The 25124-nt window shown below is 38.3% G+C and overlaps 1 protein-coding gene across 1 annotated transcript in view; it reads right to left on the bottom strand.

Moving 5' to 3' along the window:
* Positions 1–24080, bottom strand: part of LOC121528118 (ankyrin-3-like) — a 252631-nt gene extending 228551 nt beyond the window's left edge. The window contains exon 1 of the mRNA XM_041815302.1: positions 23872–24080. Coding sequence (XP_041671236.1) covers positions 23872–23907 — 36 coding nt within the window. The 5' untranslated portion in view covers positions 23908–24080. The remainder of the gene's footprint in view (positions 1–23871) is intronic.
* Positions 24081–25124: the final 1044 nt, after the last annotated feature.

Here is a 25124-nt window from a genome sequence, read left to right as displayed (position 1 = left end):
TCCTTCTCAAATCGTGCCACAAGTTCTCTGCTGGACTCGGCAACTCCAACACAATCACCTTGTCTTTCAACCATTTCTGTGTAGCTTCACTGTTTGCTTTCTCTCATTGTCTTAATGGAAAATAGATCATCTCCCAAGCCATAGATCTCTTGCAGATTGAATAAGATTGTCCTCCAGGATTTTCCTATAGTTGCTGCACTCATATCAACCTCTACTTTCACATGCTTTTCAGATGTAGTTGCTAAGAAGCATCCCCACAACTTGATGCTGCCACCACCATGCTTCACAGTGGGGAATGGTGTGTTTGGTGTCTACCTCTGATGTCTTGTCTGATGGCCAAAAAGCACCATTTTGGTCTCATCAGACCAAAGAAATTTCTTCCACTTGACCATGGAGTCTCCCACATGCATTTTGGACAACTCTAGTCCAGATTTAATCTCACCTTTCTTCAAGATTGGCTTTCTCTTGGCAACTCTCCCATAAAGCTCTGACGGATGAAGAACCCGGGCAACAGTTGTTGGAAGCAGAGTCTCTCCCATCTCTTCTTGTACGGCCCCTCACTTTATAAGAAAAGCCTGATCTAGGCAGATTTACTCATGTTCTATATTCTTTCCATTTCTTGATGTTGGATTTAACTGAACTCTTGGGGATGTTCAGTGTCTTGGATTTTTTTTTTTTTTTGTATCCATTCCAACTTATACTTTTCAATAACCTTTTCTCCAAGTTGGTTGGAGTGTTCTTTTGTCTTCATGGTGTAATGGTAGCCATGAATTATGATTAACCACCTAGACACAGGTGTCTTTATACTACAACCACCTGAGAAACATTCACTGCACTCACGTGATCCCCATTTTACAAATTGTGAGACTTCTAGCATCTCTTTTGAATTAGGTCAGTCACTTTAAAGGAGGTGAATATTTATGCTCTTATTTTACATTATATATTTTTAATTAGTTGACATTATCTTTAGGAGTCTGTTTTCACTTTAACAATAAAGAGTTTTTGTACATTTTTCCTTAAGCCAACCTATACTTAGCATTTCTCATCCATAGAACAATAAAAGGGTCAAACATCCAAGGTTTATTTAAATTTCAAAGATACTATCTACATTCTGTGTGTGTACATGGCTCTATTTTACGTCTATTTAGTGAAGTATGTACATATTAACTGTATAATTTTTCCACTAGCATAGGAAACCTGAAGTGAAAGGTGTAAAACCGTCGCAGACGTAAAAAAGTGGTCAGCTCAGCAGGACAGAAATGCCTCAACAATCTCTCCTCCCTCTGCCTCGTCCTTATCAATAATGAACAAAGAGAGGAAACCCCTGGTGGCAGATCACCGAGGATTACTGCTCTTTGTGTCTGTTTGTGAGTCTGTGCGTGTTTTATGAGTGGATTATACCAGTGTGAGCCAGTTTGCCCAGTACAATTATAACTGTATCATCCATTGATGAGCACAGGGACTGAAGGATTGTGTTCGGGGCCTTTCATTATTGTTGATCTCTGTGGGGAAGGGTACATGGACTCACTGCAAAGCCAAGCACACACACTAAATACACACATTTATTTTCTCTAACAGCCTCTTTCTCTGATACTGCCTGTCACTGTTTCACACATTAATTACGATGAACTTCAATAATGTTTCTACACAATTAAGCTTGTAAAAGTGAACCAATCACATCATTGTTTACATTTATTAGAGCTCTGCTTTGCAGATTCAGGGTTATTTGTTGTTTAATTTCTCTTACCGTCAGCATTAATGAGGAGTTTTCAAACGTGAGCATGACTTCATGTTTGGACAGAAGAATCTAGTCTGACATCTGGTGGCCGTGACTCAGTATTACAACTACAATTTAACATCTTAATAGTCATTGCAGGCTTCACAATATTGCTGATGCATCTCACTCATGAATCACAACATTTAGGTTTACCCAAAGTCGTGTATCTTCATATTTCCTGTTGTTTGTGTGTGTGTGTGTGTGTTTTTCTCTCTGCACAAGTGCTTTTTTGAGTGTATTAGTTTGACAAATAATACCTCATCAGTTTAGCATTACAATTTCATAGCATTAAGAGAGACTGATAAGAGTGTACCCAGGTTTTTAAAGCTAAAACCAGATCACTTTTTGTTGAGAGGTGCCAAAATATGAGATTTTTAATACTGACCTTTACACAAATTATCAGAATGATATGTACAGTTAGCAATTTCATGGTGTCAAATGTCTGTTGGGGTCAGGAAGTGGGGAGCAGGAATGAATGGGAGTGAAGGCAAGTAAGCACTGTACTGCTTTAAATGGACCTGTATGCTGTAATTTTCATCAGAAATGTCTACATGTTGAGTATCTCTAGTAGAGCTGAACGATTTGTTAAAATAATTTAATTTTCTTCCCAGTGTTGTGATTATTATAAGGCTCCTCATCTTGTGTATTCTCAACAAATTTAAGCCATAAATCACCCTATATTATAACACATTTAGAAAGAAACACTCTTATCATACATTTAACCATTTAATTGCAAAATGGATCTACAACAGTTTTACTTGACGGAGAAAGCTTTGCTCTAGAAATGCTCCCTGGGTGAATCAAGCAGTATGCTGTGACTTTCCAGGAAGTGCATGGCTAGAAACCCCCATATGGCTAAATACATTAATGAGAATGTAGATTGAAAACAAGCAATTGATCCATAGTAGCATGAATCTGAATAGGAGGGAGCAACAAGCTTTAAGCTATAACGGAAGAAGCTGGGGTGGAGGAGGTTAAGCTTTGCATTAGCACTGATGCAAGCACAGATTCGTGAGAAGTACGTCATATTTAAATATACAGCTGTATTGAGAGAAAGAGCTGTGATTGGCTGTGGGAGCTTGGAGGCAATATTTGGTGTCAGCTGGCTATCAGCCAATCGCAGCTAAGGGTATGACTTCCATGAACTAACGCTAAGCTTCATCAATATTAGAATGAACACGGCCAGAATGAGTAAAAAAATAAATCTAATTGCAATTGCTTTGCTTCATATTGCAAATTTGATATCAGTTGCTTTATCGAATGGGGATTACAGTTTTTATGTCACTCATTTTAATTAAGAAAAAAAAGGACATTTCTTTGTAACCCATTCTAAAAAAATGTCGCTTAAATGTTTGCATAAAATTTCTACTGCTGCAAAAATGAATGCATTAAAGTGGTATTTTGATATATTTCAAAAGCAATATTGCAACGTCTGCCATTTGGAAAATACAGCATGCCATATTGCAATTTAATCTAATTTGATTAGATTAATTGCCCAGCCCTAATCCTAACACATTACAAAAAAAGTGATTTTCACAGTTTTATGTTTTTTAGTTTCCCTAGCGTGGAGTCGATCAATGTCACAAATTACTCAGTCCTGCAGACCTTCTTGCATTGTCATCAAACATCAGAGCATCAGTTCACTCCTGATGGAGCACACGTTTTATTAATTGGAGCCTCATTTAAAACAAGAGTAAGGGTGGGAGGTGGGCGGAGCATCTCTTCTCATCATCTTTTGTTATTGTTTTGATCAAACAATAACAAGAATGGTAGCAGAATTACATACTTTTTATTTGATTTTACTCAAGATGTCTGCTCATGCTTTTATTTTTCACTTTTTAGGAAAATGATTTTGTTTTAATCATTTTATGAAGCTCACATTACTTCATGCAGGACATGGTAGTCATAGGCCCCAGCTTTGAACAGCTGATGCCCAGCTGATCCCAATCATCCCCTCCCAGTTCTCACAGCCAATCACAGCTCTTTCTCCTATGACTTACATGACTTACTTCTAACTAATCCCTGCTTGCACTAATGCTGATGTGCCCCGCTGCTGCTGGCAAAGCTTCACCTCCTCCACCCCAGCCTCCTCCTTTATGGCACAATGCTTGTTGCACCCTCATATTTAAATCCATGCTACTATGACAAACTGCTTTCTGAACTAATTTTACTGTATTCACAGACCTTGATGTTAAAATCAGTAACACTTTAACAACCTAAAAAATTGTCCATTTCTGCAAAGCGTGAGCATAAAACTAAAAACTGTAAAACCATCACAAATTCAGAAAGTCCTCCTGCCTTTCTCTCCTTTCTGCAAAATCCAGCTAACTTCCACTATGCAGAAATGATTTTTCCTCTTAGATCACAAAAATGAACAGGACATAATAAGGCAAAGGTCAATGATAGTAGAATTATTTCAAGACAACAGCAGCTTTTATGCTCATCAGAGGGAAATGTAGCTTTAAAATGTTGGTTTCTGTGTTTCAAGGGAATCCTCTGGCTCCATTTCTCTATTTTTATAGCGCCTGAATAACTTTTGTGTATCATCAACACACCCAGACTTGCACTTTACTCTCTCCTGTTTGCTTCCATATCTCCCGCTCTCTCTCTTTTAGCCCTGTCTCTTCGATGTGTCCCCTCATCTCTCAGCCTCAATTCAGTGCGACAGCTTCACACACAAAAACACGATTACGTTTCTACAAAATGGTTTCATCCCTGCACCCAGAGGTAACACGATACTTTTAGAGCTGATATTCTCCCTCAGTCAGACATTAAAGGCTCTACTGGAAATGGGAGCGGCTTTATAACTGCGCTGTAAGAGCTACATCACCGGAAATGATAATAGGCAAACAGAGCCGGTGGTTACAACAGATATGAGGCCGGTGGGCAGCTAATGGGACCAAAACATTCAGCTCAGTGGTCTGAAAGAGAACACAAAGATGCATACTGAATCTGTGGTGGAAATTTAAAATATTAGGTAAGGAAAAAGAAGAGAGACAAGATTTTTTAAGAGAGGAAAGACTGAGAGGAGAGGAAAGGTTAAAGAAGAGTCTGATGTGTCTATATATTTAGCTTCATGTTTAAAGCGTCAGGTTTGTGTGTTACATTCCTCATCACAGCGAGACTTTCATGTGAAGCAGACAAAACAGAGAAGATCTCACGTGTTAATAGGTCCATTTTTGACAGCGACGGTGTCAACTTTGATGCCAGAAGGACTTCACAGATGTCTGGTCTAAACAGCACTGGTAGATGTAGGAATGCAGATTTAATATGTTTTAAATTTGTCAGTAAAATTTGACACAAATATCTTAAACTTAGAGGAGGAAAAGGTGTAATTGAAAGTTACATATCATAACCCTTTCCACATCTTAACCCAAAACACTGTGGTGTAAATGAAATATCTGTGCAGCACTTAACCCTGTATAAACCAGCTCAAACCTTGCATTTTCTGTCATGAGATGACTATGAAGAAAGGACTAAGTTGGCTTATTTCACATCTTGTGGGACAGTAGATACTCTGAGTTGCCAAATAAACATAAGAAACTAAACAGTGAAGCTCTCACATGCCAATAGGTCTGCAAGTATCAACTTTTTCTTAAAAAAAAAGCGCAGCATCATGCATGTACACCGCCTTCCAATTATTACGCAAATGATATTTTTCACTGAAATGTCCTAAATCGTCCATGCAAATGACAGTCAGTATAATTTTCCCGCCATCAACTGTTCGAGTATAATTAAATTTAACAAACTTCTCAATTGCAACTATTTGTCTTTCAAAAATAAATAAACTCAAAATGCACTGTTCCACATTATTATGCACAACAGAGTTTCAAAACATTTTATACATTGTAAAGAACTGAAAATTTGTTGAATTTGCAGCATTAGGAGATCGTATTTACTGAAATCAAAGCTATTTCAATCAAAAACATCTTAACAGGGCAAGTTCCATGTTAACATAGGAGCCCTTCTTTGACATCACCTTCACATTTCTTGCATCCATTTTGGAGAGTTTCTGCTTGAACGTCTTTGCAGGATGTCAGAATATCCTCCCAGAGCTGCTGATTTGATGTGAACTGCCTCCCACACTCATAGATCTTTAGCTTGAGGATGCTCCAAAGGTTCTCAATAGGGTTGAGGTCAGAGGAGGATGGGGGCCACACCATGAGTTTCTCTCCTTTTATGCCCATAGCAGCCAATGACACAGAGGGATTCTTTGCAGCATGAGATGGTGCATTGTCATGCATGAAGATATTTTTGCTACAGAAGGCATGGTTCTTCTTTTTGTACCATGGAAGAAAGTGGTCAGTCAGAAACTCTTTATACTTTGCCGAGGTCATCTTCACACCTTCAGGGACCCTAAAGGGGCCTAAAAAACTGAAAAAGAAGCACCCTCCAAATACTACACTCATAATTAGTGCACGACCAAAAAAAAGATTAACAAAAACTGAGAAGGTAAGCACTCAAAATATCCTTTAGAGCAGTTTATTGAGGAATGTTTCTTAAAGCCTTAATATATTGCTTTTAAGGACATTTTGAGTGCTGACCTTCTCAGTTTTAGTTAACCCTAAAGGGGCCTACCAGCTCTCTCCACATGATTGCGGCGCTCATGAGTAAACAAGACTGTTCGAAAATGAGTCTGCAACTATTTGTCCTTGTGAGCATTGGATAGAGGTGGACGAACAGTAGGTTTATGCACGACTGCAAGCCTCTGATGTTTAATGCTGTATCAACCTCACATTGGCAGTTACTCCTTCATTTCTGGCAGCTTTTTTTATGCAAAGTATTGCAAAAAGGTTTTCTTGCTAAAGTCAGGTAGTCTGAAATGTTTCCTTCAGTGGAGGACAAGAGGGACCAATGCCATAAATCTCTGTGCAAGTCAAGTCACATGTTTTATCTTTGTTCAAAGTCATTAAACTTCTGGCAGTGATAAAGAAATTAACACAATGAATATGGTTGAAAATCTGAAGCTTCCATGAGCTTTTGCACTTTTTGATAGTATTAGTCATTAGCATAATGGTTTTTTTTCATCTAAAAGCACATGATCTCAAAAATGATCAAGTATCAGATCCTGGCAAAATTCTCTAGGACCAGTGGGCTTGTGTCTACTTGTCTGAACATTTCCTATCACCACCAAACATTTCAATAACACTCACAGTGAAGACACTCTGGCATGAAGCGAGAGGCCCAGCAGAGTTTAGTGTGAGTTCAAGTGATTTTGACAGCTAATCTACTAGAGTGCGGGGTTTGTCTCTGTTTTGACATTTTCTAAATCAGAGATCGATTTCAGTCTGTCTTCACAATCTGACGCCGCGCTCATCTTCTCTGCAGACGTGTTCTCGTGTTTCTCTCGGTGCTGCACGTGAGTCTGCAAACATGCCAGCTTGTGTTCTGCTCTGCAGTGATTTGAGTGCGACTGTTTCTGAGTTGAAGTGTAACTCGGCTTGGTTTGGCGGTGACAGAGATGATGATGTGAGCTAATGAGCTGTTGGATGAGATACAGAGAAGAAGATCAGACTTTTCAGTTTTTCTGTAAATCATCCGTCTGTGATTTTCTTCGTGTTCACTGATCGCTGTGTTTGATTTGATTTATGATCCGTGCACCTTTCCCAGCCACATGCACCAACTCATCCTGCACGTCAAGTTTCCCATAAGGCCTTCTGATGAACCACAGACAACACGTGAGAACTTGTTGCATGCGGTTTTGGTTCTGCAGGCAGAGTAGAAAATCCAGCTTAATGAAAATAACAAAGCAATAAAAGCAGTAATTTGTCTTCTTTCAGATAAAAGTGTCAGTTTCTTTTCTGCTTTGTTGAAACTTCAGTCAGATGGGCTTAATTTTAACTGATTTATCAGGACGAGATGATTTTTATCCTCACTTGCCTTTAACTTTAATGCTGAGGGGGGAAGAAAAGTATAGAAAGTTCACATTTATCAAAGATTTAATAAACACCAGCTGTCGGCTAACAGTTTAACCTGCTCTTTCTATACAGCTCACATCACTTAACTTAAAGGTATTAAATTTGACATTTTATACATTCAAAAGGCAGATTTGAAATGTATTTGATTAAAGATGTCACTGAGTAAACGTGAGCCAATTTCCTTCTAGGTTTGTTGTTATCAGCTCTGTGCTGACTGCACCCCGCCATCACTTTAGGGAAAAGACACATCCCTGCCCTCTCAGGGATGCTGGTAGTAGAGGAAAAAAAAGGGGCGTTTCACTGCAAGTGTTACAGTGAAGGGAAACCAACAGACAATCTAAATGGAAAAAATGCTTTGGGCTACGCATCTGAATGAAGATCAGTCCTACAAATGGCTGCACTTGGTTAGAGAAGAGTGGGAGATGCTGAGGATTAAGTTTTTCATAATTCCACAAGGTTGTTCAGGCGATTTATTATCAGGGATTAACAATCCTTATAGGAATCCATCCATACTAGTGGTGTTGAGAATAATGTTTCCCAAAATGCATTGTAATTATGCAGCTCATAATCAATGCAGATTTACACTGATAGTGCATTTTCCCTGGACCCACCATAAATACTCAAATAATGACCTGTCAAACGGGAATGCTTTCAATGCATTTCAATGTCAGTCTATTTTAAAAGGCACAGCTTTTCTTAACTTTGCGGAAGCACTAGTCAAATTTTGTTTTACAAAATGGGAGATAAGTTCGTGGCCATAAATTTGCCTTTTATTTGTTGTATTGTTGTTTCTCTTGTCCCTCTCCTCATTGAGTGCTGTGCTCATGGTGATTCAAGCTGGTCTTCATTATAATATTTATGATTAACACTGGTCTGTTATAGAAGGCCACAACAGAGAGTACAGTCCAGGCCTGCCCTCTTTGTAAAATGTCCTGAGATAACTTCGGTTATGCATTGGCACTGAAGCCACTGAAGAGGCGGGATACACCCTGGACTTGTCAGCAGTTAATCAGAGGGCTGGCATGTCAAGTCAAACAACCAGGTATTCTAATACTCATATCTACGGGCAATTTAGAGTCACCAAAGGGAACCTGCAGGAAGAACATGCAAACTCCAAGTAGAAAGGCTCTGATCTTCCAGATTCAAACCTAGAACCTTCTTGCGTTAAGAAACGTAAAGACAAAAACGTTTTGCACAATTGCCTATACAAAGACACGTACTTGACTCACATTCCTTTTTAATACCATTCATCATTGGCGTATCATTTCCTGCTGCTGCTGCTGTCCACCTTGTTGAAGAGTTGAAACTGAACAGGTAAGAGAACACTTTTCATTTGTTTTATTGAGAGCAACACCCTCTTCTTCTGCTGTTTTTCACAGATTAGACTAGTAGGAAAACTCAAAACTAAATGCTTTTTTCTGACTAAATATTTGATGCATGTATAATCATCATAATCAGACCACTTTATGCAGCGTTCATTTAACAGTGAAGTTAGAATCTGCAATGAGTATGTTGTCAACAATGAGCTGTTTGGCATTAGTAGAGTAGATTTGGAAAATTTTTCACGGAGTCAACCCACATACTCAGCTCTGCTGCTCATCCCACAAATGCATGTTCCTTACAAATGTGGCTCCATTTAAAGGAAAATATACAGACTTTCAAACGCTATAAGATTTATTGCCATAAAGCATTGTTACAACAAAGACACTGATTGTATTGTTGTGCTAGGTTTAGACGAACACTGTAGAGAATCTTTTAATTAGCTTCATTTTTTCAAGATAAGGGGATTAAACAAATTAAAATCTGGATGCCAGTAGCCTAGTGGAGGTTATGTGTGCAAGAACATACCTGCCAACATTTAGAATTTAAAACACACAAGGTTTGGGAAGGTGGGGGCACCAAGAGATGTGCCTTGATTCCACACTTGTGCCAGCTTACAGCCACACAGATGTAGGTTTAGCTTCAGTGGTCTGGGGTCCTCCTCCAGAAAATGTTAAGGATTAACTCTTTAGTTCAGGTGTATTGTTGCACACTTATTTGTCATGACATTGTGTTTCTTTTGGTGAAAGAACATTTTAAAAAACGTGAATTTTAACACTACTGTCATCATTAACAGTTTAAAAGTGCCTTTGCAAAATGACAGAGAAGTTTTCTTCTCTGTACAGAACCAGTGACCAGGGTTCAAATCCAGCCTGTGCCTCCTTTCCTGCATGTCATCCCAACTCTCTCATACCAGTTCCCAACTCTATCCACAGTTCTATATTTCTACTAAAGGCTAAAAATCCCAGAAAAAAAAGCCTTGGAAACAAAATCAAAAAAAGGTTAATTTGACCTACTATTCTCTCTATCTCTGCAAAATCTCCAAGTTTATCTCCAGTTTCTTGACAAGGAGGAATGTCAGCAACAGCCACCTGATAAGATCAGTGTTTTATGTAAACAATGCCAAGAAAAAAAGCAGTCATTCATTCTTTTTACATTTTTCACAGGAAGAATTTCCCTGCTATCTCCTATCTGTACATCACTGCCCCCTCCTCTTGTCTTTATAATGTAAATTAGACCTATCAAAGTTTACACAGTTAAAAATGTGAACAAATAAAGAAAATGTCTGTATTAAAGAGTCCTGATGTAAACTGTGAGTGATCCTCTCTGCATATTAATGATTTTTGTCTGTAATGACCTGCCAGCAGGAAATGAGTCTGAATTCACACCCGTTTGCCAAAGCGGTGCCGTGGCAATCGATGAATCACCATAGAAACAGCCATAATGTGGCATGATGTCACCATGACAACCACAAAAACTGTGCACCAATCAGGGCTTTGGGGACCGTGTTTGGCATGAGCACACACATGTAACAAACAATAGAGCTGCTAGTGTCTGTAGGTTTATCACACACTGAGTTTACAAATGCCATCACGTACATGTGAGCGGATAAAGATGCTGTAAAGATGATTGTGTACACTCAGCATTGATGGTATGCAGAGGTCAAGTAAAAAGAAAGAAAAACTTCAAATGAACCACACTGTACTGGAAGTGTTACAACCTCATGCTTTCTTCAGACCACTGTGAGCGAAGTTAAAACATTTTGATTGTCTACGTCAATACTTTTTCGACACCATGTGCTTAAAAACATACAATATCAGAGATGTTTACTTTGAATATTTTTGGTGGATTCTATCTTTTTCTACCAGTCAAGGATAAAACAGATATAAACAGAATGTATTTTCAGAGAGTATGCTCTAAAGAGCTAAGACACACGTTGACACATTCGCACAAACATGCAGGAAGTTATCTCCATTCATTAGAAATCAAAGTGCAAGTCTTGAGAAAGTGTTTGTATATTTCTGAGGGATGCATCAACCACAGAGAATTGACTGGCAACACCAAAGAGCTGCTTAAAACCCTCTGATCCCCATCTGAGGAATACAGTATCATCTTTAAAAAAAAAGATTGTGCATTGGAGAACACCGATCCGATACAACTTGGTCTAACTTTATATTTTGCTTTGTTTAGCCATGCTAAATGTTAGCGCTATAAACCGTAAATCATTTCTTCTTCATTGCCAGAAAGTCTTGCATGAGCAACGAGCTACTGTTTTCAGAGCAGCAAAGAAGAACCAAAGGACCCACTGCAGCAGCAAAGTTTGAAGGCCGCATGACAGTTTTTAGCAGGTATGCTGAGTAAGCATCCATACTATTGATATTCGCATCGGCCATTTTGTTTATTATTCTTCCCCTGCGCCGGCTATCTCCTCTTTCATACTTTGTCGTATCAACACCGTTTAAACTTTAAAAAAATTAAGTTTCTTTGTCATCCGACTGCTTTGACTTTTCTCATTTCTAACTTTTATAATTTTTAAAATATAGCTATTTTCATGCTATTTTCAGCTATTTCTATGCTGTTTCAGCTATTGAATGCAATTTTCAGCTACATTTAGGCCAAAATCAGCTATTTTTATGCTATTTTTTTGATATAATTTTGGGCCTTTTCATGCCTTTATTTGATAGAGGAAGGACAGTGGATAGACTCAGAAATGGGGAAGAGAATGGGGAGAGACATGCGGTAAAGGGCCACAGGCCAGATTCGAACCCGGGCCGCCCACGTACATGGGTAGTGCCTTAAACCACTCGACCATCTGCGCTCTCATTTTCAGCTTTTTTTAGGCTACTTTCACCTATTTGTATCCTTTTGGAGCTACTGAATGCCATTTTTAGCTACTTTTATGCGATTTTATGCTTTTTTCAGCTATTTTTGCGCTTTTGGCTATTTTCAGCAGTTCTTCCACAATTAAGCTCTCAGCATCCCCACGCAATTTCAGCTGAAATTGCACTTTTGATCTAGTTCTGTAAATGTGATCGTTAATATGCCTTCTAGACCAGCCTTGTTGTACACGAAAAGAAGTGACACGGTTTATCAAAAAGTGAAATAACTTTTGAACCATAAATCGTTGCCTTTTACTTGTTTTTTCCTCTTGAAGCTAGCTGTTGTGCCTTCCCATTGACACTATTTATGCCTTTGAATCCCTTGCATCAGCCTTTTCAGTGAGCCTCGAGCTTGTGTGACTTTTGGAGACTTTAATGATTAAATCCACACCTGTAAGCATGATATTGAACGTCTTTTTATCCATTTTAATCCAATTACGATAACTTATTACTGCTATCTTGAATGCTAACTGTTATACTGTTTACCCTTTGTGAGGGTCAGTCAGTTGCAGGCTGTTCCATAATCACGTGATGCTGCACCAATAGAGCATAATGGAGAGAGAGAGTCTATGATGCAACCTTCTTTATTATTGTTATTTTAAACAATGAGTAAAACTCAATAATCAGCAGAAAAACAACTTTAGGGATGCTGTACATTAGGATTCTCTTTGCTGATCCATGTTCTGAGTCAAATAAAGGTCTAAAATAATTTGCTAGTCTGCACAGACAGTCCAGAAAGTTCACACCAGTATCGGATCAGTACTGATATCAGAACAATCTACAAGTGAGAAGGTATAAAACACTAAAAAAGAGCTAAACAAAAGCAGCTGGTATCATAAGTAGTCACAAATACTGCACATTCGTCTGTAGCCCCCTTTGACCAAAGGGTCGTGCAAAATCTGCAGAAATAAAGTCAAACATCCAGCTCTCTGCAGCTTTTCAAACACGTGCACTAATAAGTGTTGTTGTGTCCTTTTAACTGACCAATCAGTGAGGTCGCTTTGTACAACAGCCCTGACAAACAAAGTGAAGTGTCAGAAGAAAAGGTCAGCTAGTGCTCATAAAGAGAGAGAGAGAGACTCATTTAGAGCTGTGAAGGAATCCCAGTCACACACGGACATCTCTGTGACAAAGAGCAGACGCGCAGCACCAGCCTCAGAGACACAGACCTGATTTACAATCCGTCTTTGTCTCAGGACCGCTGCTCTCAAACAAAGCTGACGGAAGCTAAAAGGACGCCTAAAAAGGTCTCGTCGCCACCAGAGTGTGATCCTGACTCCCTTTCCTTCTCCCTCTTCAGTTTGTACACGCGCCGGATCTCTGCTCCATCTTCATCCACAGAGATAAACACACAACGCTCCACATGAAGCAGCAGCTGTGGGAGCCGTCACAGCCTCTATGATTTACAGTTTTTAATGCTGAAACAGAGGAATAAGAGCATGTCCATCATGTTAATTGTGACATTCTAACTCTATCTTTAACATGGCGTTGTGTGGTTGTGTGAGAGCCCATTCACTCTCATATAACATTAATTATTACTTCAGATTTTTGGTGGGGAGAAAAAAAGGGAAATGGGGTTCCTTTTAAAACATTCAGTCAAAAAGTAATCTGCAATAATTCTGCCTGACCACTTCCACTCAAAAAAACATCAAATGATTTCCACCTCTCATATTTACAGTAAGTGGTGGACTTCTATGTCACATCTTTCCATCTCTATGTCCATAGAAAACATTCAGCTGATACTCGCCGACTCATTCATTCAGAATTTACGTCATAAAACATCCCCTGTTCTGTAAAAACCCTGGTGTCAGTCAGTGCTATGACCCTACATATCGTCTCTTCTTCCTCTATTCTCTGTCTGACACACTGATACTCATTCATTCATTCTTTCACTGAGCACATGTTCAGATAGCAACACTCTTTATCAGCCCTCACTGTACAAACCAACAGCATCATCACTTTCTGATCTTAAATATATTCTAACCATAAATTCTATTAAAGCTGATCTGAACTGTATCTGTTTAACTTACTCTCTTGCCTCTGGCCTTGGTTAATGCCAGCACATAGGCATAATGAAACATATGCATATATATAAACTTGGAAAAAAGTAGGGAAATTTGTGTTTGGTGGATTATTTCTTTGGCTGCCGTTGGAAAACCTGATTACTTCCCTTTTAAATGGTGCCACATTTGTAAGGAACATGTGTTTGTGGGATGAGCAGCAGAGCTGAGTATATGGGTTGCACCCATGAAAAATTTGCCAGATCTTCTCTGCCAATGCCAAACAGCTTATCCTGCCTTCAACTCTTGTTTGATGTTGTTGGGTAGATTGGTTGATTAAACCATACATGGCCACAGCAGATCTCCAGCCTGGTCATCCCATTCTTCAACCAGCATTTGTCATAGGTCAGCTAATGTGGTTGTGTTGGTCACTCTGGCATGAACAGCACGTCCTAGTCGATAGGGGATTGAGGTCAGGACTGCTGGCAGGCCAATCCATCCTCTCCACTCTCAAGTTCAAGCATCGTCATCTTGAGTTCAGTCCCAGATTGGATGCCAGAAAATTCAGTAGAAGAAACTGAGACAAGTCGTTTTTTGAAAAAAACAAAACAAAACAAAACAAAACCGTGAAAAAGATACAAAACAGGGGTTAATAGCGTTAAAAATGGCAAAAACATTATAAAGATGGACTAATAGGGGAAAAAAGTGGTCAAACTTAACTAAATTTGGCAAAAACTGACAAAAAGTGGCAATCAATGGCAAAAGACAGCAGAAAAAGGCTAAAATGGACAAAAAGTGGCAAAAATGTTCAAGAAAGTTGCATAAATGGGTAAAAAAAATTCACAATGGGTCAAAAGGGGCAAAAATTGCATATATTGGGGAAACAAAGGGGCAAAAAAAGACAAATTAGTTCCAAATTGGGCGAAATTGGGCAAAAAGAAGTGGGAACAATGGATGTACAAAGTGGTGAAACAGGTTGAAAGTAACACAAATAAATAATTCCAACATCAGAAGCCAATAATAGCTTGACACTCTGTTCAGCTCCAAAATAAGTTAACTATAAGCCAGGATGCTAACCACAATGATACTAACCCAATACATACATGGACCTCATCAATAAATCCCATTCCCAGGGCCCATTCAATTGGTTTTTCAGGGGCCAAGACAATTCTGTGGGCGGGCCTGACTAGGGGTACTGGAAGTTAAAAACAAGAGTCAACAGCAGATAAGCTGTTTGGAATTAGCAGAGATTTGGCAAATTTTTCATGTTCACAACCCACATACTCAGCTCTGCTCCCACAAATGCATGCTCTTTACAAATGTGGCTCCATTAAAGGGAAATAACCACGATTTCCAACAGTATAAGACTTACTGCCAAGGAGCACTGTTGCAACAAAGAAATAATCTACCAAACACAAGTTTCTGTACTTTTTGTGCTAAGTTAACACCCAGTTATTTGGCAAAATGTGCTAAATTATCTGTGCTGTAGCATTTCTTAAACTTGATTGCAGCTCTTTGTACAGCTGAATGGCGTTGTCTCTTTTGGAGCTTAGCCTGTTTGAATAGAATTATGACTTTAATATCTAACTGTCTTTATGAAGTTTAAACTGGTTACAATATGACAACATGTCTGACTATTTATGGTGTATTGACTGCTTTAAACAAAACTAAACTGCTAGAATCTGAGAGTGTGTCGCCTTGCTGACTACATCTCTTTAAGTTTGTGTCCCAAGTGTGAATGTGTTAATGTTTCACAGCTTAAGTTTGGCTTTTATGTGCCAACAAATGATAGAAACAGGGTTAATGATTAGTGCCTGAATTTATCTCCACGTTCATAACCTCAGTTTATTAGTTCAAGAAGAAAAAGACAGTGTTTGTGGTGGGGAGTATGTTAATGTTTGCAGGTTTAATGCTTTTAAGAAATTATTTAGCAGTTGTGTCACCTCTCCGCTTAATTTAGAGCTAAGTCATGAGAGGATTTTTAACCCCCTGCAATTATTTTGTATGAAGGACTTCCGGAAAGGTTTATGAAAAAAACTGCAGAAAGGCCTTTAAGATAAGAAATAGTGCCAAATTTGCATTTTGTAGAAGGACAATATCTTCAAAAAAGACAAAAACTTTTAGTTATTTTGACAGCAGTGCTATAAAAAGTTGTATTTTAATGCAATTTAATATTTGTATGTTTCAAGTTCAGCCAAGTACACTCTTGATACCATTATATCATAATCACAAATTGCAACTGCCCATTTTAAACCAGATCTTGCAGCACTAAGACAAGCTGGACTTTGGAGGTCAAACACGCCCAGGCACGGCAGAAATTACCTAGTGTGAGCACCCTAAATGTCTCCATTGGTCAATGAAAACACAAATAACACTGACTTTAATATGAAGTCACATGGCCAAAGCAGCGGAAGTTTACATCTTACATCGGCCATTTTTGCATTCAAATCAAATTAAGAAACCAAGTGATTCCAAAGCTGGAGCTGACTGATTGAGTTAAGTCTTCTACTGATTGCGTCTCAAACACAACCAACACAAATGAACTGTTCAATGCACAAAAAAGCTGCTAAACCCGAGTGTAACAACCTCCAAAGTCTTCATATAGTGACGTCCTTCCTTCTGTCCTTCAATAGCTTCATTCAGTTGATCACAGACTCTGCTCTGTTTCAGCGTTTTTACTGTGTCTGTCTCAGCTAGTCACCGGCTAGCACACATACACACTGACACAGATACACGTCAATACAAAAAAACATGCACCACATAAGAAAGTAAGCTGAAAATACTTGTATGAAAACCCAGACTACACATCTGTAGTACTCAATGCTCACTGTCATAGAGTTTCACAGAGGAAGTACGGGCTAAAAGCTATTATAAAGCTACATATCCATTCATCACATTTGTGTATTATCAGATTACACAACAGAATGTGTGACATTTGTAACTGCTGTGTGGTTTATTTACTTAATAAAAGCTCCTCTTCTTCTCTTTCTTTTTCTTCTTTTCCTCAAACAAACACAAACTGTGACTTTACATGACCTCACTGAAGCTGAGGTCATGTTTGCTCTACAATAACCCGCTCTGACTGAAAATGTGTGTGTGTGTGTGTGTGTGTGTGTGTGTGAGAGAGAGAGAGAGAGAGAGAGAGAGAGAGAGAGAGAGTTTGTATCAGCCTGCTGACTCAGCTGAACCAGACTTTTCCCATCATGAGACGGTCTGTTAAAAGGTTTGTGTAGTTTAGATTAAAACAGAAATACAGAGAGCTTATGATGACTAGAAGAAACTTTTTGTATCTTTGTGACAAGTTTTTAATCAGCACACTTCAAAATTCACTTTATGGAAACGTCAGTGGAAGGACAGATTTGGTTTCAAGTTATCTAATAAGGATGGAAACCATCCATGCGTTGATTCATCCATCCATCCTTCATCCATCAATCTGTTCATCCATGCATCTATTCATCCATGCATCCATTCATGCATTGTTTAATCCATACATTTATTCATGTATTCATTCTGTCCATTCATCCATCTGTTAGTCTCTCCATCCATCATCCATCCATCCATCCATCCATCATCCATCCATCAGTAAGTCCATCCATCCATCCATCCATCCATCCATCCATCCATCCATCCATCCAGTCATCCATCAGTAAGTCCATCCATCCATCCATCCATCCATCCATCCATCCATCAGTAAGTCCATCCATCCATCCATCCATCCATTTAACCTTTCAGATTAATTCTAAGTTGGAACTGAGTAGTTATCAGCTTTACAAGGTTAGAGTTGACCAGGTACCAATCAGGTGAAAAACAAACTGCTTTAGGATTTAGATGAAAAAATGTTGAAAACAGACGCTGGGTTTGCAACACAATAGTGATCATAAATTTTGCTTTCACACGATTTAGGGTTAATGTTTAATAAAGATGAATTCAAGCACTGGTTAGATAATACTGCCAATGAAAGCACTGGTGTCAGCTTCAAAATGTTACAGTCCAGATGTAGTTTTTATATCATGGCTTTAACATCTTAATAAACTACATTAACTAGCGTAACAATGTTCATGAGCACGACTACAACAAATAAGACATCAACTCTTTGTGTTGAGTGAGTCCTCTCCTCTGCCTAACAAACACTTACTATATGAGCCTTTAAGAGCAAACAAGTTTCAAAGAGTTTCCTTCTTAATCTCTGGAGTCTTTTCAACCCCGTCATACTGCTGAGTACACACTAGCAGCTCTGCAGGCTGCAGGTGGAGTGTTGTCCATAGGTGGAGTCTCAACCATGTTTGCTCTTCTACAATAAACCTCCTGCACGCTGTCCTGACAAAAAGCTGTTATAACCACAAGCTCTGGGAAACTGAACCGCCTCCATTAGCTGTTACAACCTGTGGTCAACCATTAATGGACGTACGGGATGAACGTCAGACTCCCAGGCGAACAAACCAGCAGCAGTGCACACAGATCTACAGACAGGATGGCTGAAAGAAATCAACAAAAACACCACTGTAAAGATCTTCAGGGAAGCAGGCATAACTGTAGTTTTCAATGAAGAACTGTTGAATCATTGTCATCTACATAAGTATAAAGATGTGGGGAAAAAAAGATCAATTACTACATTAAGAACCTTTGTATACATTTTTTACTAGTAGATGTCTGGATGCTGCAAAGAGACACTATTTAACGTAAGGGTGCTTTTCTCCTAAAATTCAAAAGATTTCTCTTATCTGTCCTATCACAGTTGGGTTTAAGAGGCAAACAGAAGTGGCAAAAACGGGTAAAGAGTGGCAAAAATGTCAAAAATCTGCAAAAAAATTAGCAAAAGATGTAAAAAAATGCATAAAAATTGAAGAGAAATGGGTCAATGAGGCAAAAAGAAGCGGCAAAGACAGGCAATAAATGGCAAAAAATGTGCAAAAATTGGTGAAAGTTGCAAAAAGAAGGAAAAAAGGGCAGGAAAATTGATTAGTGGCAAAGAAGTGGCAGAAACAGATGACAATTGGCTAAAAAGTGGAAAAATTAGTGAAAAGTGAAAAGAAAATGGCAAAAATGGGGGAGGGAGGGTGAAAAGACATTGGCAAAACTGGACAAAATGCAGAAAAAAGGGTTAGAAGTGGTAAAATAGAGCAAAAAGAATAAAGAATGGATATTAAGTAGGGGTAAAATAGTCCAAAATGGTTAGAAAGAGGCAAAAATGAGCAAAAAGCTGCAAAGACAGAGTTCAAAGTGGAAAAAAAGTGGAAAAAATAGGCATCAAGAGGCAAAGAAGTGGGGAAAAAATTGGCAAAAAGTGGCAAGAAAGTGGCAAAACTGGGCAAAAAGTAGCAAAAATGGGTTGAAAGTTGAATAACAGGACATGAAGTTGGCAACAAGGAAAAAAAGTGGCAAAATGGGTTACTAGTGGCAAAACAGGGTAAAAAGCACCCAAATGTGAAAAAAAAAAATGTAAAACTGATTAAAAGTGGCATATCAGGACAGCAAGGACCAAGGATGGACAAAAAGCAACAAAAATAGTTAAAAATTGCAAAAGTAGGCAACAAATGGTGTAAAAACGATAAAAATGAGAGAAAAGCTGCAAAAAAAAGTAAAGAAGAAGTGGCAAGAAAGCAGCAAAAATTGGTTAAAAGGGCAAGGAATGGGTTTAATTTGGCAAATGAAATTGGCTTAAATGGGCAAACAGCAAAAAAAATGGATTAAAAAAAAGTAGCAGAAAGAAATGTCAAAAATGGGTGATGACAGCAATGACATGGATTCATAAATAACACAAATTAACTGCAACATAAGAACCAAAAAATAGCTTGAGCCCCCAAAATGAGGTGACTGCCAACGCCACCTTCTTAGTGATGATTTAGGCCCCCAAATTCTTACATTTTCCAATGATAAACAAATGTGTTAAATTAATTCGTTGCCCACCAGTTAAGAACCAAAAGTTTAATCCATGTGTTAAAAAAAAACTACTTATGTAACCAGATTTTGACAACCTTCTGCCCTTATAAAATCAAAGCTTTGATAACCAATTATTGAAAATGGACAAAACAAATTTCAACTAATAAAGATTACTGAATGGAAAATCATGTTTTCAAATCTTTTTTTGGTGAAATTGACAACAGTGCAAGGAGAATGCTTCTTTTCATGTCCGCAGGCACGCCGATGACTTCCTTAGAAAAACAAAACAACGCGGCCCATCCGGTTCATGTTCTCACCCCCAAAATCCACACAAACATCTGTTTGTTTACACTGTGAGATATCGGTTCACTGTTACACTGGTGCACTGCTACCGGTGTTTATGTATCAGATCTTGGATTGTCTTTTATTTTGTTGGAAGTTTTATCATTTGTTAATATTTCCTTTTCTCTCCATTTTTATTTGAGTGTAATCACGCCAAAGATGGCTGTTTTTTTTTTCAATCCAAGAAAAAGTAGATTTTTCGATTTGAGATATTGTATTGCTTCCCACACTGTCCTGGTTTTCCTTCCATAAAGATGAAGCAGACACATCATTATATATCAGAGTGGAAGATAAATGTGAGCCGTTAGACACATACATTCATGTCCAGACAGACATGTGGTTGGCCTGATAACAAACCGGATCAGATTTTATTCCTGCTGTAAAACTGTCTCTTACTGGGTCAAGGTTAAAGTCTAGTGACTTTTAGACCGTCTGAGGAGGTGAAAGTTGTTACACGAGGAGGATGTGTGTTCAGTGTTTGCATTCGTCACCTTAAAAGCCCTCCTGATGCTCTGAGGAAACACTTCACGGGGGAAACAGAGATACTCAGATAGAGTCAGCGTCTCAAAGCCTCTTGTCCAGTCCAGTTTACATTTAGGACACTCAAATATACAATCCATACAGCACTGTACCACCAGTTCCACACACTTGTCTTCAAATCAAAGAGATAGTATTAAAGTTTTTTAACAATATTGGGACATAAATTAAAATGTAAAACTCTCAGAATCTGATTTCACTGCTGCAACATTTACACACGCAAGGAATCTCACCTGATGTTAAGGAGTAAAACAACTAACCTAGAAGAAAATTAAAAATGGTAAAAGGCAATAAAAACAGCTTTAATTCTGCTTAAAGGTACTTTTAAACAGCTGGGATGCATATTACCATCAGCTATTATCAGCATGATATAGGTACCTTCAGATATATATATTAAAACCAATATTTACAACCAAAATATCAGCAGTATATCAGCTGGTATCAGCAGTGAATACTGGCCTGTATTGGTGGCAATTATCGGCCTATACTGGCTGCTAATATCAGCCTATATCGGCCTTTTATTTTGGCCTATATTGGTTGTAACTAGCAGCGTATATTGGTAGTAAATATTTGCCTATACTGACTGTACATATCGGCCTATATTGGCAGTAACTATAGGTCTATATTGGCAGTAACTATTGGTCTATATTGACAGTAACTATTGGTCTATATTGGCAGTAACTATTGGTCTATATTGGCAGTAACTATTGGTCTATATTGACAGTAACTATTGGCCTATATGGGCAGTAACTATTGGTCTATATTGACAGTAACTATTGGTCTATATTGGCAGTAACTATTGGTCTATATTGACAGTAACTATCGGCCTATATGGGCAGTAACTATTGGTCTATATTGACAGTAACTATTGGTCTATATTGACAGTAACTATTGGTCTATATTGGCAGTAACTATTGGTCTATATTGACAGTAACTATCGGCCTATATGGGCAGTAACTATTGGTCTATATTGACAGTAACTATTGGTCTATATTGGCAGTAACTATTGGTCTATATTGGCAGTAACTATTGGTCTATATTGACAGTAACTATTGGCCTATATTGGCAGTAACTATTGGTCTATATTGGCAGTAACTATTGGTCTATATTGGCAGTAACTATTGGTCTATATTGACAGTAACTATTGGCCTATATTGGCAGTAACTATTGGTCTATATTGGCAGTAACTATTGGTCTATATTGACAGTAACTATTGGTCTATATTGACAGTAACTATTGGCCTATATTGGCAGTAACTATTGGTCTATATTGGCAGTAACTATTGGTCTATATTGGCAGTAACTATTGGTCTATATTGACAGTAACTATTGGCCTATATTGGCAGTAACTATTGGTCTATATTGACAGTAACTATTGGCCTATATTGGCAGTAACTATTGGTCTATATTGACAGTAACTATTGGTCTATATTGGCAGTAACTATTGGTCTATATTGGCAGTAACTATTGGTCTATATTGACAGTAACTATTGGTCTATATTGACAGTAACTATTGGTCTATATTGACAGTAACTATTGGCCTATATTGGCAGTAACTATTGGTCTATATTGGCTTTAAATGTCAACCTAAGAATTGTAAAACTGCGCGGAACTTTAAGTTGCACTGCAAATATTATCAGTTTCATTGAACACACTGTGTTCAATGAGGAAAAAATCAAGTCCAGTGTGCATTAATGTAACATATAAAACCTAATATAGCCCTAATATTACAGTGATGGGATAAAATATAACTGTTTACAAGTTTGAATCCAGGAACAGCTTCTTTTGACCAGTTCTTAGCAGAACTTAAAAAGTCTCTGACTTCATGAGACTGCATGGATAAGTCTCCTAGAGCATTGGTTCCCAACCTGGGGGTGCGCCAAAGATCTTAGGGGGGGCGCGAGGCTTTGTCTGCTCTGACAAAAAAACATCATAAAGCAGTCAATAAGTAGTTTATACAAAGGTCTTTTCATAAGAAATGTATGCATAGGCCGATATTAGGGTTTTTATCAGTAAAATCTATGTTTATTTTTGGCAGCATTCGTCACTTTTTCTTCTATCTTGAGTCCTGGGGGGGCTCCGCTTTTCTTAGGTACATGTAGGGGGAGCTCCAACGAAAACTGGTTTGGAAACACTTTCCTAGAGTAAATGTCATCACAGTTTTATCATACATGAATGGAAATGAATGGCTGCCTACAGTTTTATGAGTGTGTAGTGTGTACATGTGTAGGTCCAGCTGGTGTTTTAATTATTTATTAATGGCTTATTGACTTGTTTATATGGTGCCATAAAGCAGTAAAGGCACCAGTCACATTCTTCAAGAGCTTAATTCACATATATATTAGCTAGTTTGACTTAGGATGACCAAAATTTCTTTGTCCATCATTTGATCATGTAAAACTAGCATATATCAGATTTAACCATGGTTTTGTTTCTGCATATATGTGTGACATTTTTCTGTGTAGGCCCTGTTATGGTTTCCTACCTGGCTGCAACATAAGTTTCCACCCAGGTACATTTTAACTCAAACTTATAACAGTAAGGCAAAAATTTAATCTAAATTTGATTATGTTTCATGCAACTCTGTGCTGAATTGTATCTTTTTACATTTATTGTATTTGGGTGGAAATGTATGGATGCTTTGAAACAGAGATAATAAAAGTGATGTATTAGACCAGCTAGATCCATTAGACTGCAGATGTCATGCTGCTGAGGAGTAAAGATGGAACTGAAATATTGTGATATTGGCCTTAAATGTCCTAGTTCCTGTAAATAACCTGTAGTAGGGTTACTCTGGGTATCTGTCAACATGGATCATGTAAAGGTCTTTGTTAAAGTCATTCAAATGAAGTCCGATAAGTCAAGTGTCATGTCATAAAGTCTTATCAGCAACGTCAGTAAGTGAAAGTAAAAACTGCACATGTATGTCCGGACATGTTAGTGAACTGCAACATTTGCATCTTCATTTGACAACATTCAGAATGCATGCAGGACTTCACAGCAGGTAGAGGATTCACTGTTTGCACATAAACCCTGTTTCAGTGCAGAGTAAAATCCAACTTAAAGACAGCAGTCAAGAGTCAAACACGCAGCACAAAGTTTAAGTTTCATATAATAAACCAACTACATCAAACTAAACCAGTAGAGTTTAGCTACAGAGTCGTTTCACTGGAGTTAAAACAGTTATTTTCCGCCGCAGGACCGTAAAAGTCCTCTTACCTGTTCTTGGCGGTCACCTGTGGCGGAAGAAGCCATGTTGTTGCTGGAGGAGTGATCCGGCTCTCAGTAGTAACTCTGATCAGTGCAGTTCAGGAGGAAAAACTCCTTAAATCCTTGTGAAGACAAGAGAATAATCGCAGCGAAAGCGCATAAGAAGAGGAAGCATTTGAGTAAAGTGTTGCTCTTCTTCCTAGATGAAGGACTCGTAACTTCCAGTTAGTCCTAATCCGCCCGGGGGAGTAGAGGAGGGTCGGTGTGTCCCGGTGGAAACTCCAGGTGAAGCAGAGCTGTATCCAGCTGCAGCCCGGAGAGACTTCCAGTGACACCAACCGAGGGGAGACGGCGCTAGGGGGCAGTATAAGACAAGTACCCACCCAAACAAATAAAACTACAGTTCAGAGAGGGCCACACATGCTTTTACCTGAAGGCAAGTGCTTGGTGCATCGTGCTTCTCAAGAAAAAGTCATAGCTCTGCATCAGATATAAAGGTTGCATCTAACATTGCTTTTAATGGTCAAGATGCCTTCTTTTAAAATTAATAAAGCACTAAGAGTGTATAATGTAGCATCAAAATAGATTCTAATTATAGATAGACCTCCAAAGGGTAGGTATATCAGTGTTGCCTCTACCTGAGTAGACACAGCCTGGGTCTAGTAAAGAGAGTTAGTTGTGTAATTTATCAACATTATAGAGGCATAATTGAGATTAGGGTTCTCCTCACTGAACATTCACTCCCTCATAAGGCATTAGTCTCTTGTGTTCATTTCAGCCTAACATTTTGACCAGATTTAACCCTTGTGTTGTCTTTACTCTGCAAACTCCTCTTATCCATATAGCAAAAAAATCATCAAACACTTAGATACTATCTGGAATTTTCTCTCTTTACCACGCATAAAATTCCATTTAATCACAAAACACCACGTTCTATTAAAACACAACCAGGATAAGCATTTTCTTTGCTATATTTAAGATATGTAGTTAATAATGTATTAACAGTTAAATAAATGCATTTTTGAAAATATAGTATGGTTGAAAGAGAAAGTTGTATGACCTATAAATAGGCAGACATGGGCCTTTGTAACTATCACTCCCACGCACATGACAAATGAAAGAACATGAAATAAAATGGAAAAATAGTCAATGAAAAAAATGATTTAAAACATTACGATTTGGAGGTTGGAGGGGTGTGTTTGTTTGTGTGCTTGGTTACTTTTCTGTTTTTCTCTTTTTTTTTCTTCATTGTTGATTTGGTT

Source organism: Cheilinus undulatus, linkage group 20 (assembly GCF_018320785.1).
Source record: "Cheilinus undulatus linkage group 20, ASM1832078v1, whole genome shotgun sequence".
NCBI lineage: Eukaryota > Metazoa > Chordata > Actinopteri > Labriformes > Labridae > Cheilinus > Cheilinus undulatus.
The sequence above is the reverse complement of the archived record's forward strand: the minus strand, read 5'-3'. Positions and strand labels throughout refer to the sequence as shown.